This window comes from Manacus candei, unplaced genomic scaffold (genome assembly GCF_025592945.1).
Source record: "Manacus candei isolate 608988 ecotype Guabito, Panama unplaced genomic scaffold, ASM2559294v1 h1tg000047l, whole genome shotgun sequence".
Lineage (NCBI taxonomy): Eukaryota > Metazoa > Chordata > Aves > Passeriformes > Pipridae > Manacus > Manacus candei.
In genome coordinates this window covers 697,003-714,384 of record NW_026138095.1, presented here as the reverse complement: position 1 = coordinate 714,384, position 17,382 = coordinate 697,003, and the positions used below count along the sequence as shown (strand labels likewise).

Here is a 17,382-nt window from a genome sequence, read left to right as displayed (position 1 = left end):
ACACTGAAGGGGTGTTACTGCATGACAGACCTTTGGGTGAAAATGGGAGAGAAACGAGTGTCTCTGCAATGATGAAAGTTTGGGGCAGGCCCCGGCAGGCCTGAGGGTGGCTGGGGTCTCTTCCCCCAGGCTGGGACCCGCCAGTGCCTCCCGTCACCCAGGAGCCATTTGCCGGCACCTCCTGAGGTCGTTTCTCACAGGAGCCGTCAGTTCAGCTGACACCTTAATGTAGTTTAAAGCAAACTGCAAACATGAAGATTTATTTTTATCGAAGGAGCAGGCATATAAAACACACTGCAACACAGTGCAGCCTGGCAGGAAGCACCCTGGATTCCAGGAGCCAGGCTGTGTGCTGTCCCTGGGTGACTCTGCTTGGCAGCAGGCCCTGGGGTTCCGGGGTGGGGAGAGAAGGAAACTTAAACACCAACTGCCAAACCCTCCAGGATCCCCCAAACCCTCCAGGAGCCCTGTCAAACACCAGCACCTTTTTACAGGGGACGGTTGAGCTCCACCAGTGCTACAGGCTCTGTCCCAGGAAGCTCCTGGGAAGTGAAGCATGGCCACACTGCCATTGTCCAGGGTTTTTATACATTGCTATTTTGGCATAAAAGTGCTTCGTTGGAGGTGAAAAAGGGGATAACCTAAACCATTCAGAGGTGTTGCTGTTGTGCCGTAGCAGCCAGGGCAAAGCCCTGCAGATAGAGAAAATAAATGTAAAAGCCTTGGATATTATTAGAAAATGCATTAACAGCAGCCTGAACAGAGGGTCTGAACTGGTGGAAGCTTCAACAAATGTGTATTTAATGTTGGATATAAAAACTGTGCTGAGCAAAAAATTCCGGTTGGGCCACTGTGAAGCCACATCACCTGGGATGCCTCTGGATGCTCTGTCTTTGTCCACAGTAGGGATGAGCCTGGGATGTACAGGACAAGGAATGATGGTGTTTGGTAACGGCTCTGAAATGAGGCACAGATAGAACAGCCTGCCCCAGGGAAGGGTCCACCCGGGGACCCCGGGTTTGCCCCTTCCCCTCATGCCCAGCACGGGGACGTTGTCACTTCGTTTATGAAGCACAAGAATAGGAAATCCAGGATGACTCAAATGTCACACGCTATCCTTCGGCTGAAGCTAAGGGTGGAAAATTGCAGCCCAGGAGCCGCTCCCAGAGCTGGGAACGGCGAACTCGGACTCGGCGTTTCCCGCCCCCCGGTGCCGCCGGTGGCGGGGGGGGTCGGCGAGCTCAGCCCGGGGGCGGCCGGTGGGACCGGACCGCTCCAGGGGATGCTCCGCGGAACCGTGCCACGCCGCGTGGGCATCGCCACGCCAGCCCCGAGGCGGGACCGCTGGAGAGAGCGAGGAGGCGGCGGGGGCGGCGAGCGGGGCTGCGGCAGCGGCGGGAGCGAGTGCGGGCTAAAATGGCCACGCCGGGCTGCGGGCGTGGGCTGTGCCGTGCGGGAAGGGCTCATCCCACGGGCGGCACGCTGGGGAAGGGGCGTCAAACCGCAGCGGGGAGCGCGGGGATGGCAGGGGGGTGGGCAGCGCTTGGCCCCGGCACTGGGGAGAGCGGCCAGGACCCCCTAAAAATGCCCTTTGTGAGAGCCTGGGCATCGCGTTTCAGACGATAGGGGTTGGGGGCGTTCCCCCCTCTGAATTTCTGGGTTCCTGTCCTGGTGCCGCCCCATCTCCCGCGCCCCGGGGATGGATGCCCCTTCCCATCGCCGTTGCCTCGGAAGGAACGGGCTGCTCAAGCTCGGGAAGCTGCTCGGAGCTCACAGTCCCGGGGACATGGGAAAAGAAATATTTTATATTTTGTCTGAAAGAAAAAAAAATTAAAATGGAGCGTCAGGTTCTTTTTAATACCAAATACAAGCTTCGGGGAGGTTTGTTCCGTATCAAGGAGCCACCGAAGCACAAAATAAATGGTAATATTCACATATGCTTGGAAACGTTAATTTTCACATATGTTAGTAATTCCACATGGCTGAAAAATGAAGGCTGAAGCGTTGTCCTCGCTGTACCCATCCATTTGCCGTGCGGTGCGAGCCAGGCTGTCATTTTAACATCAGGAATGTGCGCTGGGTCCAGCCGTGACACTGTCCTTCCTCTGCCTGTGTCCTTCTGTCAAATGAAGTCACCACAACAGATAAACCAGGGGAATTCATGGTGGGTTGTGCAGAGAAGAAGCTGCGGTGGTCGGACACCAGCGGTGCCTCCCCTCTCCCCGGCGACTGGTGGAATGATGCCTTATCTCGAGTTTAAGGGCTCAACCTGACCCTGAGCCATTTTTAACCCGAGGTGGGAAGAGCCCTCCCTGGATGTCTCTCTCTGCTTTGAAAAATCCTTCACTGGCTCAACGGTAGCCGCTTTCCTGATGTGTTTCCTTTTTGTAGCTCCACCACCTGAAGCAGACCCACTTTCCCAGGGTCTGATGCTTCGCTGCTTGAAGATTCTTTAACTCTCTGGACTCAGAAATAACTCCTAGAGCAGAGCCCCAACAAGAAAGGCGTCTAATCTAATGTATCCCATTTCCATATTTTGTGCTGCAAGCAGCAATTTGTGGTTCAGCAGCAGCGGCTGAGCAGGGACGAGCATTATCACAGGAATTCCTTCCATCTCTCGCCTGAGTATGTGACAAATAAGTCTCGACCGTGGCATTGTCTCTCTGCTTTCGGGCTGACAGATTTAACTCTGCTTTCTTTCTCTGGCAAGGCAGTTCTGCCTTTGCCCAGCGCCGCCCCGCCCCCCCCGCAACCCTCGTGTGACTGAGAACTGCTGCCTGGTGCCACGTCCCAAGTGCTGGGAGATGAGAAAGCCCAGCTTGGGGGTGGCACAGGGGCCGTGAAAGTAGCACCCCCGTGGCCGTGGGCTGGGAGCGGCCAGCCGGGGGCTTAGCACAGCCCGCCGTGAGCTGGAGTTCCACGAGGCGGGGAACCTGCTGGGGGGCACCTGGGACGGTGTCCTGCGAGATGCTCAGTCACAGGAGGGGCTGCGATGAGCGGGGGTTGTTGCAGAGAACCAGCCCGGCAGCCGCTCGGTGCGGGGCTTCGGGGCTCAGCCATCCCTGGGGGGTCCCGGGACCTTCCCCCGCCGGGGCAGGGTGGGTTCCCAAAGAGCCCCCGAAGTGTGACCCTTTTCTTGCTCCTGGAGAAGGACCATGGCAGGAGGAGCCACGGGCTGAACCTGCCCGGGGGATTGAGAGCCCCCCGCGAGCACGGGGGGGGTTTGCGGTCAGGGATCGCTCTGTCCCCGCATCTATTCAACCCTGCCTGAGGAGTTAAACAACAAATCTCCGCGGCAAGGAGCGTCGTGTGCAGCCGCTCTCTCGGTGCCACCGCGAGCTGTGTCGCATGGCGGGGGGGGAGAGGGACAGGGACGGCACCGCCACCGAGGAAGGTTCCCCGTGCGTGCAGGGGACCGAGGGCAGAGCCGGGCGGTGGTACTGCTCGGTGTGTGGCACTGGTGAGCCCGCTTTCGCGTGGAACAGCCTCCGGTAGCTCAAAAGAGACACTGAAATATTGGAGAGGAGTCGGGGAGAGGCGGAGGGATGGCATAGGGGCGTGGGGAGCCCCAGAGTGAGCCATGGGGGTGCCCGGCCTCCCGAAGGGAAGGTTAAGGATATTTTGATCAGCCTGTAAACCTCTCCCAGGGAAGAAATTCAGGGGCTCCGCTGAGATTTCCTTCAGCAAACGCAGACACGGCAGGATCCAGCGGCTGAGTCCGCACCGGCAGGAGCTGGAGCTGGAATGCGGTGCCATTTTCACCGCGTCAGAAAAAAAACATCCAGGTGGGAGGGCAGAACCCAGTTTGCCTGGCATGGCTGGGAGAGAATCCTTGGATCCAGCCCCCGGCTGCTGCGACAGGAGGCAAATAGCGAGGGGAGTGATCCACAGCCTGTTGGACAAGGGCGGGCGGTGGGGGCTTATAGTGGCCCCCCCCAGTCTTAAACCTCGCACCCGGATATTTTATGTACCCCTTGGTCCACCGTGCCCTGCTGGGTTTGTGTCTTTATGGGTGGCTTTTATAAGACGAATCCCTTCCCTCCAGGGCGCTGCCCGCACCCCACCGCACACCGGCACCTCGGGGCGCGGGAAAGCGGCTGCGGCGTGGGGCTCCCTCTTACCGGGTGCTCCCACGCGCGGCCGCAGTGCTGCGTGTCCAAGAGTCAGATGGCAGCCGCGGGGAAGCGGAGCAGAGGTGGGACCCCCCCCCGCCCGGGGTCCCACGTGGGACCCGCAGCGCTGTTTGTAGTGGGACCGCGAGGAAGGGACATGGGGGACGGGGGGAAAGAGATGGAGAAATAGAGAGGCTGGGGGCCCGGAGGTGAGATAGGGAAGATTCCCCCGGGAGAAATTGGAACGGAGCAGGGCAGAGACCGGGGATCCGCCCCGGGACGGTGCAGCACCGGCGGCTTCGCATGTCTCGGCGCCCGGGGGAGTCGCAGCGAGAAGCCGGGGCGCTGGAAGGGGCCAGGGCGGCTGCTGGCAGGGTCTGCGGGTGTCCAGCGCCGGAGGCAGGATAAGGCCCACCCTCCGCAAACACAGGGCAAGCGGGCGGTCCTTGGTACCCGGGTCCCGGTTCCTCCCGCCGCGGGAGGAAACGTCCCGCGGTCCTGGCAGGGGCGGGAGGAAAACGAAACAGGGGCGAGGAAGCGGCGGAGAGCGACAGCCCGGTGCGGCTGGGGTGGAGGGCGGCCCGGCCAGGCAGGGGATGCCCGGCTTGGTTCGGTCCAGCCCGGGTGGGGCTTCCACCCGCATTGCCGCAGTGACGGGCGGCAGAGCGCGGCCGGGCCGGCGGGCTCGGCGCGGCGCTGCATTGCAGCACTGCGTGAGCCCCCTCCTTCCCCACTCCCTTCTGCGCCCTCCGCCGCCGCTCAGCTCCGGAGGTTCAGCCCGGGGCACGCACCGGCCCCGCCGCGCTCCGCATCCGCTCGCACGGGGCATCTCCCGCGTCGTGCCACATCCGACCCCCTCCCCCGACACGGGAATGCAGCCGTGGGGGAGGGACGCGCACCCACCGGCAGGGTTCCCTGGTTGGTGTCAACCAGGCGTTCATCAAACCCCGCGCGGGTGGAGGGACCGGCCCGCCCCGTCGGGGCATCCGCCATCCTGCCCGCCCATCCCCGCGCCGCCGGTGCTGTCCCGCGGCTCGTCCCGGCCGCCTCCCTCCGTCCCCTCGCCGCCCTTCCCGCCGGTCTGGTCGTGCTCTCCGCCACGACGGCGCGCCCGGCCTCGCGTGGGCCAAGCACTGGCCGGCGTCGTCCCCACGGGTTTCTCGCGAGGGCCTTTGGGCTGGTCCCGCGAGGAGCCGGGACCGCCACCGGGACCGAGCAAGGCTGAAGGATGCTGTGGTGAACGACACGGCCCCGTGGCGGACCCTCCCCGACGGGACGTTCCCCCCGCCGCGCGGGGCACTTGCGATGCCCATGGGGAGGGCGGAGGGAGGCGACCAGCCCCGCGTCCCCGGTCCATCGGGAAGGGAGTCTGGTGACCACGCTTCGGGATCCTCTGCTTGGGGAGAGCGTCCCGGAGATCGGTGCCAGCCCCGCGTGACAGGGTCCTGCGTGGACTCAGACAGTCATGACCCTCGGTGCTGCGTGCGCGGGGCGCGAAGGGGAGCGGGGCAACCCCGGTGGGAAGGTGCCGGCGGTGGCCACGCGTCCCGGGACCGGCCCCGCTGCCAGGTGCGGCGCGGCGGGGGTGGGAGGGAGCGGGGCCACGGGTCGCGAACGCCCCGGCACAACAGGGGCCCGTTCCCAAGGCTCCCGCTCTGTCTCTGCTTTGGGAAAACGCCAGCACGGTAACAAAATGGCGGGGAAAGGGTGGGATTGTCACGGAGAGCCCTGCGGCGCAGCCCGGCCACCCCCGGCCCCGCCCGCCCGGGCTCGGGGCGCCCGTCCCGGCGGAGGGCAGCGGGGCAGGGGTCCCCCGGGCTGTGCCGCCGCCCGGCCCCGCCGCCCGGCTGAGCTCCGGTGGAGAAGCAGCTGCAGAAAATGGCTGCTCGGCGGAGCCCGCTGAATCCTGCCATGGGGGGGGGACGGCGAGGAAGCGGCGCAGCCCTCCCCGCCGGCCCCCCCGGGGAGCCCCGGGGCAGGCGGCGCGGGGGGCGGCCGGAGGCTCCGCGGGGCGGCGGGACCTCGGCGGAGATCGGTGCGTGGCCTCACCTGCGGCGCGGGGGGGCGCGGGGCAGCCCGCCCCGATCGCCACCGGCCCCGTAGCGCCAGCCCGGCACGTGCCCGCAGCCCCCGCCCGGTGCCCGCCGAGGGCGGCGGCGGCTCCGAACCCGGGGGGGCGCGGTGGAGGGGCGGCCGATCATCCCCCGCAACCCGCCGCGCAGGAGGAGCCCCAGCCCCGCAGCCGCTCCCGCAGCGCCCGGTTTTGCTTTCGGTTTAAAATAAAATTAAAATAAAATATATAAAAATAATCGGGCCGGGGGGACGCGGCGCCGTGCGGCCGCGACTCGGCCACGCACCGGCTCCGCGCCGAAGCCGCAACGAAAACTCGACCCCACGGCCCCGCACCGTGTCGCCGCCCCCCGCCCGTCACGGCGGCGGACCCCCGGGTGCCCGGGCGCGAGGCAGGAGCGGACACGCGTGGGTGCGCGGCTGGTGCCTGCGCTGCCGAAGGTTCGCTCTCCGCCGGTGATTTTCGCGGGTGTCCGCGGAGTGAGGGGATGTCCCGAAAACGGGAGTGTGGGAGCTGGACCGGGGTGATCCTTTCCGCACAGGAGAGCGGGAAATCTTTCCCCTTCGGCTGGTCCGCACCGTGGCGACTGGACATGGGAAGGCGCTTTCCCGCGCCGTGAGTGCATCACGGGTGGCGCCCGCGTGCGCGGAAGCCGCTTCTCCGCCGCGCACGGTGCGAAGGGCGCCGGTGCCTCCCGGGAATACCTCGCCCGGCGCAGCGCCCCCGGCTGCCTCCCTCCGCAAAGCCCCCCGGTCTCTGTGCCCCAGACGGGGGTCACTCGTCCCCCCGCTCCCCCTGCCCACTCGAAGTCCCGCTCGGCGGAGCAGCGGGGCCGCCCCGTCCTGCCGGCTTTCCCGGCCCGCGGTCCTGCCGGACCCTCTGCCGCGAGTGGGACGGACACGGTCGGCCTCCTGCGTGACCCGCGTTGCGGAGACAGAGGACCGGCCGTCCCGCCGCACTTCTGGAGCGCCGCGGGCTCCCGCGTGCCGTCGGTGCCCACGGAACACCAGCGGCGAGATGGGGGGCCGGGAGCCCCGGGGCGGGAAGGGGCAGCGAGGCGACAGCGGGGGCCGGGCGGGCCGGGGGCCGCGCGCCGGGGCGGTGCCGTGGGGGTCCCTCGGTGTGACGGGGGTCCCGCTGTCCCCGCGGGGTCCCGGTGGGGGGGGCGCGGGGCCGTTCCGCCCGCGAGGGCCGTTGCTGCGATACCGACGGGCCAATCAGCACCCACCAGCTCACCCGGGCCCGCGCGCCGCTGCCTTATATGGTGCGCGCCGTCCGCGGGGCACCGCGCGCATCGCCATATATGGGCATGAACCTAAATACAGCGCCTACCTTGGGCGGGGCGGGGCCGGGGGCGGGGCCCCGGGGAGGGCGGGGCCGGGCCGCGCCCCCCCGCCCCACAGGACCCGGGCCTGCCGCCGCCGAACCCCCCCCGCGGCCGGGGGAACCCACCGCCGGTCGTTAGGTGGAATGCAAATTAGCAGCGCTTCACCTCTAATTGCTTTTGTTAAAAGCAGAGCCGCGGGAAGGGCGGTGACGGGAGGGGATGGGTAGGGACGGAGACGAGACTGAGCCGGGCAGGATGTAGGATAGGGGTAGCGGCAGCCCCGGGCGGCTGCGGTCGCACCCCGTCTCATCTGTCACATCCACGTCAGATTTCCCCGGCGGGGCCACCGCCATCGATGTCGCCGGGCCGCGCGCCGCGCTCCGTCCCACTCCGGCCCCTGCCCACTCGTGACGCTCCCGTGGCCGCTGCAGGGAGCAGGTCCGTCCTTCTGCCATCCTTGAGGGCCGAGCAGCGCGGCCCCGGCGCGGGCAGCAGCCGGTGGGACGGAGCCGCGCCGGCTAGACGGGGTGCAGGAATACCCCGGAACGTTCCCGTTTCCTCGCCCCACGCCGCACTCGGGCCGGTTCCTCCCTCTCCCCCTCCGCAAACAGCTCGTGTTTATGTTCCTACAAATAATGAGCAAATTCAGAATCCCCAGGAACAAAAGATCTTTTGTGCAGAGCGCTCGCAGCCTGGAGCGGGTGATAAACGGCGCCCCCGGTCCCGGGAGCGGCGCTTTTCTCGCCCGGGGCGTTCGGGGTGACCCGCGAAGCTGCAGCGGGGCGACCCCGGCGCCGGGGGTGACGAGGGGCTCCCGGTGCGTGTCGGCACGCCTGGAAAACGGGGAGCGGGCGCTTTGCCGTCGGGGCTGCCCGTGGACGCTCCCTGCGTGGGGGCTCCGCCGGTCAGCCTCGCCAGAGCAGGGGGCTCGGGGCACGGCGGCCCCACGGGCGCAGAGATCTGCAGGACACGCGTGAACCGCTGCCACGAGGAAGACCGATGCGGGAGACTACCCGAGCGTTCGTGGGTCTGTGCTTCGGGAGAGAACGGCGGCTTCTCTCCCCCGTCGGGACCGCAGAGGGGACCCTTCCCCGCTTTGCCGCGGGTCACAGCTCCCGGGGCTCCTGCGGGCGCTCCTGAACCCTCGGTGCGGGGGGGTTCCTGCCCTGATGAACCTTCGATGCGGGCGGGCTGCCCGGGGCGGAGGGGGCGGCAGTGCCCCCCGGGGGTAGCGGGAGCGCCGCCGGTTGCGCGGCGGCCGCAGCCGCCATTTCCAGGAGGACGGTGCCACCTATGGAAAGCACCTGGAATTCACCGGGCCGGCGGGAACGCGCCGGGAAGGTCAGCGTTTCCGTGCGGTACCGTCGGGACGAGCCGCTCTCCAGGCTGGCCCGGGGAGTGTCGGAGAGGCTTGGCTGCCCCGGTCGGCGGGGCCGCCGCTGTCCCTCAGTACCGCCTGCGCCGGGAAAGATGCTCGGCTCGGTCCCGGGGCGGCGGCGGGGCCCGATTGGGGACCAGCCGCGCCGCTGGGCTGCACCTCCTCGGAGCGGTCGCTTCGCCGGCTAGCCAAGGCCCCGGTAACCGGGGAATAACGACCGGCGGAGCGGAGAGAGGCTGTTCTGCTCAGGTGCTCGGCAGAGTCCCCGGGGCCGGCATCCTCTCGCTCTCCTGAGTCCGACCACACGGAGGTCCCTCTACGGCCCCGCCAGCCCCCTCCGGTCTCCGGGGAAGGGGCGGCAGCCGTGCCGGGGGTCGGTCCATCGGGGCACGCTGCCTCCCGTCTCTACTTCGCCTCCGGAGCCGCCGGGGAAGTCCTGCCCGGTCACGAATTCGATGCCAAACACCTTGACATGAAAACTTACTCACACGGAAATTCCGGGGCTGGTGCAGCCCCGCGCGGACACCGCTGCACGGGAACCCCCGAGATCTCCCCTCCCCGCACCGGGTACCTCCGCGCTTCCCGGCAGCATCCCCAGCGGCACCTTGGGGTGCTGGTGCCGCAGCTCGGAGCCAGTCTCTGCCTCCCCGATTATCCTCGAGATGCTCGGAAACGAAAAGGCAACATCCCGGGGGCCAGGCTGCGTCCCCAGTCCCGGAAAAGGCCGTGGGCCGGGGGGGGCCGGCGATGCCGCGGTGTCCTCGGTCCGCGCCCACCCGTCGAGACAACCTGGTACCGGCCCGGGGGCCGTGAATTTGCCCGAAACTCCTCTCGGCTCCATTCATCCACCAGTGGAGGGAATCGTTTTCCCGCATGGCTGGGGGACGGAACTGAACCGGGAAACACCCAGAGCCGAACCGGTCGGCGGAGCTGACCGGGACCCGAGGCTGGCCGCCCCGAGTGTGTGGGGGGTATCCACGCATTCAGGGAGCTCGCGTGGAATGGGGCTCCGGGGCGCGCTATACACTGCCCGTCGGTACCCGGGCTGTAGGATGCCTTTCCCGGGTCCCGAGGGCCAACCCGGTTGCGGGGTCGGTTCGGGGACGGGCGGGCCCTGGGGCTCTGCCAGCGGGCGATTTGCTCTGCCCCCGTCCCCCCCGGTGGTCCCACTGTGGGGGCCGTGCTGGGGTCGCCCAGGAGAAGGGTTGTCGACACAGTGAAGCGAGACCGTGGCATAAACGGATATACAAGGAGCACCGGCATCCTCGGCCACCCGGGGAACCGGGTCGGGATCTGGGTCGGATCCTGCCGTCCCTCCACGAGTGGACGTGGGACGGAGTAGCTTCTGAAGCACGGGCACTGCAGTGCACGGGAGGCGCGGGGGAATGCCCGGCTGCAGTGCGGGAATCGATGGTGCCGGTGTTGGGTTGGAGCCAGGTCCGCCTCGCCGCTCCAGGCTCAGTTGCGCTCGGACACGCGTGCTCGCTCCACCGCCCCACGCGCGACGCCGGGAGGGGCTGCAGCCCCCCGGTTTCGTTGCAAAACTCGTGGCCGTGGAAAACCCCGCACAGCGAGAAACGAGGGGGGAGCCGGGAACTCTGTGCCGCGGCGGCCCACTGAGCCCCGAGAAATTCATCTCACGAGTGCGTGTTGGGGGAGCGGAGACCCGGCAGCCAAGAGGTGGATTTGGGGTCAAACGGGCAGAAACGGGGTTTGCCGCGCCGGCACACGTCCTCGCCGGGCCGAAGCTGTCCCCGAGTCGGCACCGAGCCCGGGACCCAGAGACCGGGCCGCTGTCTGCGTGGGCGGTGGAGACGCGGGGACGAGTGGCCCCCCTCGACCAAGAGCCCGTGGGGCGCCCAGGCAGCCCCTGCCGCTGACCTCGGGAGCCTGGAGGGCGGCCCGTGCACCGGCTCCGCTGCTGCTTCCGTTGGCCCGGCCTGGCAGGGGGGCCCCGCAGCGCCGCCGGCCCCGGGCGAGAGGGTCCCCGGACTCCCTCCGGCAGCGAGACGAATTGCCCGGCGGAGCCGGGAACAGTCCCGCCCGCCGCTGCCTCATGCCACGGCTCCGGGACAGCTCCGTCCCGCTTCTTCTTCCGAACCAAGACCCCCACGAGCGGCCGCAGCCCCGGACCCGGCTCACCCACGCGCGGGGGCTCCGGTCGGTTCCCACGCGGCGGCGGCCGCTCCGCGCTGCTTTCCCTGTGCCGTTCTCGTTTACGTCTCGCCTTGTCCCTGCCCCCCCCGCACCGCAGCCGGGGGTGCAGCTCCGGCTCCGCGCGGGTCCCGCGTGGGTTACAGCGGGAGGATGAAGCTATTCCTGCGCTGACGCCCGCACGTGAGGCAGCCGGAACCGCGGCCTCTCGGCTCTGCACACCCACGCGTGGCCGTGGGGCTCCGTGTAGCTCGGCGAAGGGGCAGAGGTGGCTGCTCAGTCGGGAGATCTACAGACCATCGGGGCTCCCGTGCGGCGTCGGTGCGGGGAGACTCGGCCCGGGTCTGCGGTTCCCACGCGTGCCGGGACACCGACAGCCACGGTGCTGGACGAACACCAGCTTCCGCGGGTTGCAGCAGCTCCACGGCCACGGGGATGGGCGCCGCTGCGCCGCCGCGGACGCTGCCCCGGGAGCCCCGAGCAGTGGACGAGACGGCGGCGCCGGCACCGGTCGGGCCGGGGGGGTCACGATCCGCTTCCGTCCCCTCGCTGGGCCTTGCGCCCGGTACCGCCGGGTCTCTCCTCTGAGCGGCAGCTTCTCGGGAGCGGGATCCGGTCCGCCGCATCCATGCCGATTCATGAGTCGCCCCGCGACCAGCCTTAATTAACACAGATTAATTCGACATTAACGAAAAACTTCTCGGGACGCAGATCGCCGTGGTCCGGGAGGGCGCGGGGGTTGCTCTCCCCCCCGGCCCGGCCAAACCACGCAAAAAACGCTTAGCGGGGAGGCTCCCGTGGCGCGGGGTTGCAAGCGTGGTGTGGGAGTCCACGAGAGCCGTGGAATGGGAATCTCCTGCCTCCTCCAGTGAGCGCAGGTTCACGTCGGCCGGGGGCGGTGGCAGGAGGGATCTGCCCACCGAGACCGACCCACTACCTCCCGAGTCTCGCGTGGGACTGTGGGGGTCCAGTTGTCAGTGCTCCCCGCGGGGTCCCAGAGCCCCACTCGTGTCCGCCGTTGGAGGTCCCTGCCCGCCTGGGTGACGCGGCGGCAGGGAGGATGCCCTCGAGAAACAACTCTCCTCGAGGTTCCCGCTGCCGGTCCCGGCGGACCCCGTGTCCCGGGGCTCCCCGCCGTAGCCGTGGTCTCATTTACCGGAAGGCAGGCGCAGACCGGAGTCTCCCACGCGTGAGCGCGGCAGCCGCCGAGACCTGCTGCTCCTTGGCTACGAACTCCTTAGGGAAGGGGAAAGGAAGGCAGGAAGGAGGAGCAGATCCATGAGAGGTCTTGTCACGAGTGGACGGGGCCGTAGGAGCCCACTCAGCACCGCGCCGTGGTGCTGCGGGTCCCACCCTCGGGGCAGCACCCACCCGCGGCGCTGTCCACGGACACGAAAACCGCTTCACTCAGCGGGAATGGGTTGAAGGGCTGCCCGGCCCCCCCGGGCCCTCCCCCCGAACGGCGCAGGGGGCGGATTTTGACCCTTCCCGCTTGCGGGCGAAAACTGGCCCCGTGAGACCGCCGGTCCCCCAGAGGCTGCACCCATTTCCCGCGACTCGTCGTCCTGACACGCGTGTCTCGTTCTCCCGTGGCCGCCTCGGGGAGCAGGCGATGGGTCTCGGGCGGGATGCAGTGCGGCAGGACGAGAGGCAGAGCCGGTGAGAGGGACCCACGGGGGCCCGGTATGCCGGAGCGCCCCCCGCCCCGACACCGCTCCGTCTGTCTGACCACCGGCCGCCGCGCCCGGCCGCGGAAGCCCCCAGTCCGCCCCGTCCAGGTGCCGCGGAAGCCCCCGGCCCGTCCCCGGGGCTGCGGGGCCCACATTCCGCCCCGTCCCCGGGGCTGCGAGAATCCCCCCCACCCCGTCCCGCTGCCGCGGTCCCCCTTTGTGCTCCGCGTCCCTTCCCGCCCCCCCGGGGCCGCCCCCCCGAGCGGGGCGTGTCCCGGGGGCGTGTCCCGGGGGCGTGTCCCCCGCGGCGGCCCCTCCCCGCGGCCATCGGGACGCGCCGCACGTCGGCGGGCGGGGCGCGGCGGGGCCAATGCGGCGCGGGCGGAATATTCCACCCGGCTCCGGCGGCGGCGGCGCGGGGGGGCCTCGGTGACGTCAGCGGGCGGAGTATTATGGTCTGGGCTGCGCCGGGGCCGCCCCTGCGCTGCGAGCGGCCGCGTAAACATGGAGCTCTCGGCCGTCGGGGAGCGCGTCTTCGCGGCCGAGGCCCTGCTCAAGCGCCGCATCCGCAAAGTAGGTGCCCCCCGCGCCCCCCCCGCGCCGCGCCCCCGGCCCCCCGCGCCCCGGCCCCGGCCCGCTGCGGGCGGCTCTGTCTCCCTCCGCCGCGGGGCGGGCTCCGCTCCGCCGCTCCCGCCCTCCGCGCCCCGCGCATGGGGGGGGTTGTGTTAAATCCGCGCCCGGGGGGGTGTGCGTGTTGTGTTAAACCCGCGTTATTTTTCATTGTTGCATCCCCCTCCCCGCGCCCCCCCCTCCCGTGTTCCGCTCCATGCGTGGGGCGTTGCGGGGGGACCTTTGTTGCGGGGCGGTTTTATCGCGGTTTTCGCTCCGCGCGTATTTATTTTCCTCGCTTCCCATCCGCAGGGCCGCATGGAATATCTGGTCAAATGGAAGGGCTGGTCGCAGAAGTAAGTCGCCCTTGGCGCCGGGGGGTCTGCAGCAGGGGCCGGGGGGATGCTGCTGCACCCCCGCTCCCCCTTTGTGCCAGAATGCGAACTGGGTCCCTCCTTTTATGCCCCTATTTTTTTATTTTATTTATTTTGTCCTTTGCTGGCTCTGCTCACGCTCTCCTCTCTCTCCATGCCCCCCCAGGTACAGCACTTGGGAACCCGAGGAAAACATCCTGGATGCCCGGCTGCTCGCAGCCTTCGAGGAGAGGTACAAGGCCTTTACGAGCTGTAGCAGTTGTGCTTGTAAATATGTTGCTGTCTTGTAGCTATGCTGAATTGAAGCTTTGGTTCTTTTAACACCTCTAGGGAGCGAGAAATGGAACTTTACGGGCCCAAAAAGCGAGGCCCCAAGCCCAAAACCTTCCTGCTAAAGGTAAGGAGAACGGAGCCCACACGTGAGGGCTGTGCCACAGCGAGGGGCTCTTTCTGGCCCCTTTGGAGGATGCTCCCCTCAAAGGTGGCCTCTTGTAAGTTGTAATTATGCAGCCGGATGGCAGGATAATAAAGTCACCGGGTGATTTATCTTCTTTGCAGGCCCAGGCAAAAGCCAAAGCCAAAACCTATGAATTCCGCAGTGACTCTTCCAGGGGGATCCGGGTGCCATATCCCGGCAGGTCCCCCCAGGAGCTGGGCTCCACGTCCCGGGCTAGGGAAGGACTGAGAAACATAACCCTGTCCCCCCAGGGCAGTTCCAGCACCAGCACCCCCAAGGGAGACAGCATCCGGGACCGGGTGATCCGTGTGGAGGAGAAACCCGGGGAGACCCCCAAAAAGAGAGGCCCGAAGCCCAGGAAGGAGCTTTACAAGGACCTGGCGGAAACTCTGGATGCCTCCAAGAGGAAACTGGGGGACCCGGGGGACAAGGTGGGGGACTACCTGAAGGCCAGGAAGATGGAGGAGGCGGCGACGGGGGCGGCCAAGTTTGGCTCGGGACACAGCGTGATCCAGCTGGCCCGGCGGCAGGAGCCCGACCTGCCCGGCGCCCTGCCCGGCCCCAACCGCGCCGAGGCGGGCGCCGAGACCTTCCCCCCGCGCCTGGCCAAGCACCGCGCGGACTTTCTGGACCCCAAGGGGCAGGGGGGGCTGGACCCCGGCGGGCCCAAGCTCCTGCACGGCGCGGTGAGCCCGGGCAGCGTGGGCAGCCTGTACCGCGACGGCGTGGGGGGCCCGGCGGGGCGGCCCTCCCTCATCGCCAGGATCCCCGTCTCCAGGATCCTGGGGGACCCCGAGGAGGAGTCCTGGAGCCCCTCTCTCAACAACCTGGAGAAGGTGGTGGTAACTGATGTGACCTCTAACTTTTTGACCGTCACCATCAAGGAGAGCAGCACGGACCAAGGATTCTTTAAGGAGAAGCGATGAGTTTGGTGGAGGTGGTGCTGGGGTTTCTTCAGTCAGATCCAGACAAAAGCTTGGTTAGAGCTTGGTGGGCCTCTCTTCTTTTTTTTTTTTTTATTCTTTTTTTTCCTTTAAAATTTTTTTTCCTTTTTTTTTTCTTTTGTTTTTGGTCCTGGAGAGAATTTAGAAACTGTCCTAAATTCATTAACTCATTCTTTTGTTTTTGTTTGGTTTTTTTTTTTTTCACGTCTTACATTTCGTTGGAAAGATTATCTCTAGAGTTATATTTTCTATTAGATGTAAATATGTTATTTAAGAAAAAATGCTTATATATATATCTATATATATATATTTCAACTCTGAGTTGTTTTATTTAAATGGAGACAACAGTGACTGCTCAGTTGCTCCTAGAAAGGACAATAAAACTGAGAACTAACGAGTTCACGCATCTGCCGCAGGAGCCGGTGTACATAACGGTGTTCATAGCTAAGTATGTGCTGGGTTTTTTTAACTATTATTTTTCATATGATGCTATGGATGGTGGAGGGGGACGTGTTGCTCCCTCGGAGGGCGAAGTGCCCGGATTTCTTGATTGTGATTTAAGGTGTTGCTTGTACAATCAAGTGTGCTGTGTCCAGAACTGTTGCCCTTGACAGTTGACGTGAGCACTTGAATTCACAGTGTTGTTGGGGATGGGGCGTTTCCAGTCTAACAAAAAAAGTAATGTCGCTACAAAGTCGGGGCGGGGAAAAGCAGAAATCCATAAAAAGGCTAAAAGTATTGGAGTGTTAACTTGAATTCCCTTTTCTTGCAGAGGAGAGGAGGTCTGTGTGTGTAAGGTTCCTGAGGGGTGATACTGAAATGCACTTTAATAGAGTTGTCGTAGCAGCTGTGGGAGATGGGACTGAGCTGAGAATCTGTTTTCATTTTGTCTGGTCGCTTGATTCTGTTCCCCCACCCACTAAAAACAAAAAAACCCCAACAAAACCCCCCTCTGTTTACATTCCTGAAATGCCAGAGAGGTTGGGGAGGGAGCATCTCACTGCCCATATTTAGTTACTTTATTCTGCTATAGAAAGTGGATTATTATTATTTTTATTCTCAATCACAGTTTACTTCAGACTGTTGGAAGACTCCCGATAAAGTGTTTTGTAATACCCACATCCCTGACAAATCCCAGAGCCACCTTTATGCAGTCAGAGACAATAAATATTTCCCTTTCCTTACGCTGGTTAAACAATAGCCAAGAGGCAAAATATTCCCGTGTGGAGCAGCCCCGCCGGCTTGGACGGATTTTTTGCTGGATTTGCCTGTGGGATTCCTCCCAGAACTGGGATTCTTCCCCGGCTGGGGCAGGGAGGGTCTCATGGCCCTGGAGGAGGTGCAGCAGTTTCCCTGCTGGTGGGGTTTGCTCCCCCAGCTCAGCCACAGCGTGGCACAGAGGGGAGAGTGGGACCCTGCCCGGGTTGTGGTTTGGCTGAGATGGAGCAGGTGACCCTGTCCCCACACCTTGCTCTGGGCATCAGTCAGATGGGAAGCACAAACCTGGCAGTGCCTGAGGGCTGAACTGGGCCAGGTTCCCCTTGTCCCTGGGCTCCTGAAGGCTCCTGACTCAGGGGGCTCACAGGGAGTGACCACCAGGGAGCCTGAGAGTGGGGAAGGGGCTGGGCAAGGGGCACCCCTTCACTGTGGGGCCCATCGGCAGCTCCACCTTGTCCAGTCCCCTTCCCCATCCTTTCGGGACCCATGAGCTGCCTGGTAGGAGGATGCTGGATTGGCTGTGCAAAGGGAGCCATGGTGTCTGAGAATTCAGTTTGCTTTTCCTTTTTATTTTATTTTTTTTTTTGGAGGCATATTTTTGTAAAATTGAGATTTTTAACTTGGTTTGTACGAGGAAGCGAGGTGCTGGTCCCGGTGCCAGCGCCGACGTGGGACACGGGTGGTGTTGGAGGATGATGAGGGGGTTGAGCTGTCTGTCCTCCCGCTGCCCCCAAAGCCGGAGGATCCTTCCCTTTGCAAAGAGCCTGGAGCCGCTCCTGCCCTGTCGGGGCTTCGCTCCAGCCCCGTGTCCGTGTGTGTCCCACACACCTGGAGCAAACCGTACCTGTGGGTGTATATGTGTGTCTGTACATAGCGACGTGTATCCTGCGTGTGTGTGTGTGCGGGTGTGCGCGTGGGAATTATTTAAATCTAAGACTTGTACAAAAACGATTTGGCTAAATCTCAGTCTCAGAAGTGAAGCTTAACTACGTGTCTTCTGCCAGCCGTGAATGTCCATTTGAGACCTGCTTTTTATGTCAGTTTAAATATATACTTTGTAAATAGAAA

The 17,382-nt window shown here is 65.1% G+C and overlaps 2 protein-coding genes across 2 annotated transcripts; one reads left to right on the top strand and one right to left on the bottom strand.

Annotated features, from left to right (window-relative positions):
* Positions 1-8,028: 8,028 nt before the first annotated feature.
* LOC127475880 (collagen alpha-1(I) chain-like) lies at positions 8,029-11,668 on the bottom strand. The gene is made up of 6 exons (XM_051798074.1): positions 11,269-11,668; positions 9,807-11,207; positions 9,453-9,677; positions 8,964-9,178; positions 8,342-8,701; positions 8,029-8,136 (listed from the first exon to the last, which is right to left on the bottom strand). The coding sequence occupies exons 1-6, from the start codon at positions 11,666-11,668 to the stop codon at positions 8,029-8,031; spliced, it is 2,709 nt and encodes a 902-aa protein (XP_051654034.1).
* Positions 11,669-13,008: 1,340 nt separating this feature from the next.
* CBX8 (chromobox 8) lies at positions 13,009-17,382 on the top strand. Its single transcript, XM_051797410.1, has 5 exons — positions 13,009-13,285; positions 13,634-13,677; positions 13,862-13,927; positions 14,026-14,092; positions 14,254-17,382. The coding sequence occupies exons 1-5, from the start codon at positions 13,217-13,219 to the stop codon at positions 15,076-15,078; spliced, it is 1,071 nt and encodes a 356-aa protein (XP_051653370.1). The 5' UTR covers positions 13,009-13,216; the 3' UTR covers positions 15,079-17,382.

Excerpts from the sequence above, each read along its gene's own strand:
- LOC127475880 (XM_051798074.1), bottom strand. The coding sequence starts at position 11,668 with ATGCGGCGGACCGGATCCCGCTCCCGAGAAGCTGCCGCTCAGAGGAGA. Across the intron at positions 9,179-9,452 it reads GGGAAGCGCGGAGGTACCCG|GAGAGCGAGAGGATGCCGGC; the intron begins GTGCGGGGAGGG and ends GGTCGGACTCAG. Across the intron at positions 8,702-8,963 it reads CATCTTTCCCGGCGCAGGCG|CCCGCCCGCATCGAAGGTTC; the intron begins GTACTGAGGGAC and ends CGCCCCGGGCAG.
- CBX8 (XM_051797410.1), top strand. The coding sequence starts at position 13,217 with ATGGAGCTCTCGGCCGTCGGGGAGCGCGTCTTCGCGGCCGAGGCCCTG. Across the intron at positions 13,286-13,633 it reads TCAAGCGCCGCATCCGCAAA|GGCCGCATGGAATATCTGGT; the intron begins GTAGGTGCCCCC and ends TCCCATCCGCAG. Across the intron at positions 14,093-14,253 it reads CCAAAACCTTCCTGCTAAAG|GCCCAGGCAAAAGCCAAAGC; the intron begins GTAAGGAGAACG and ends TCTTCTTTGCAG.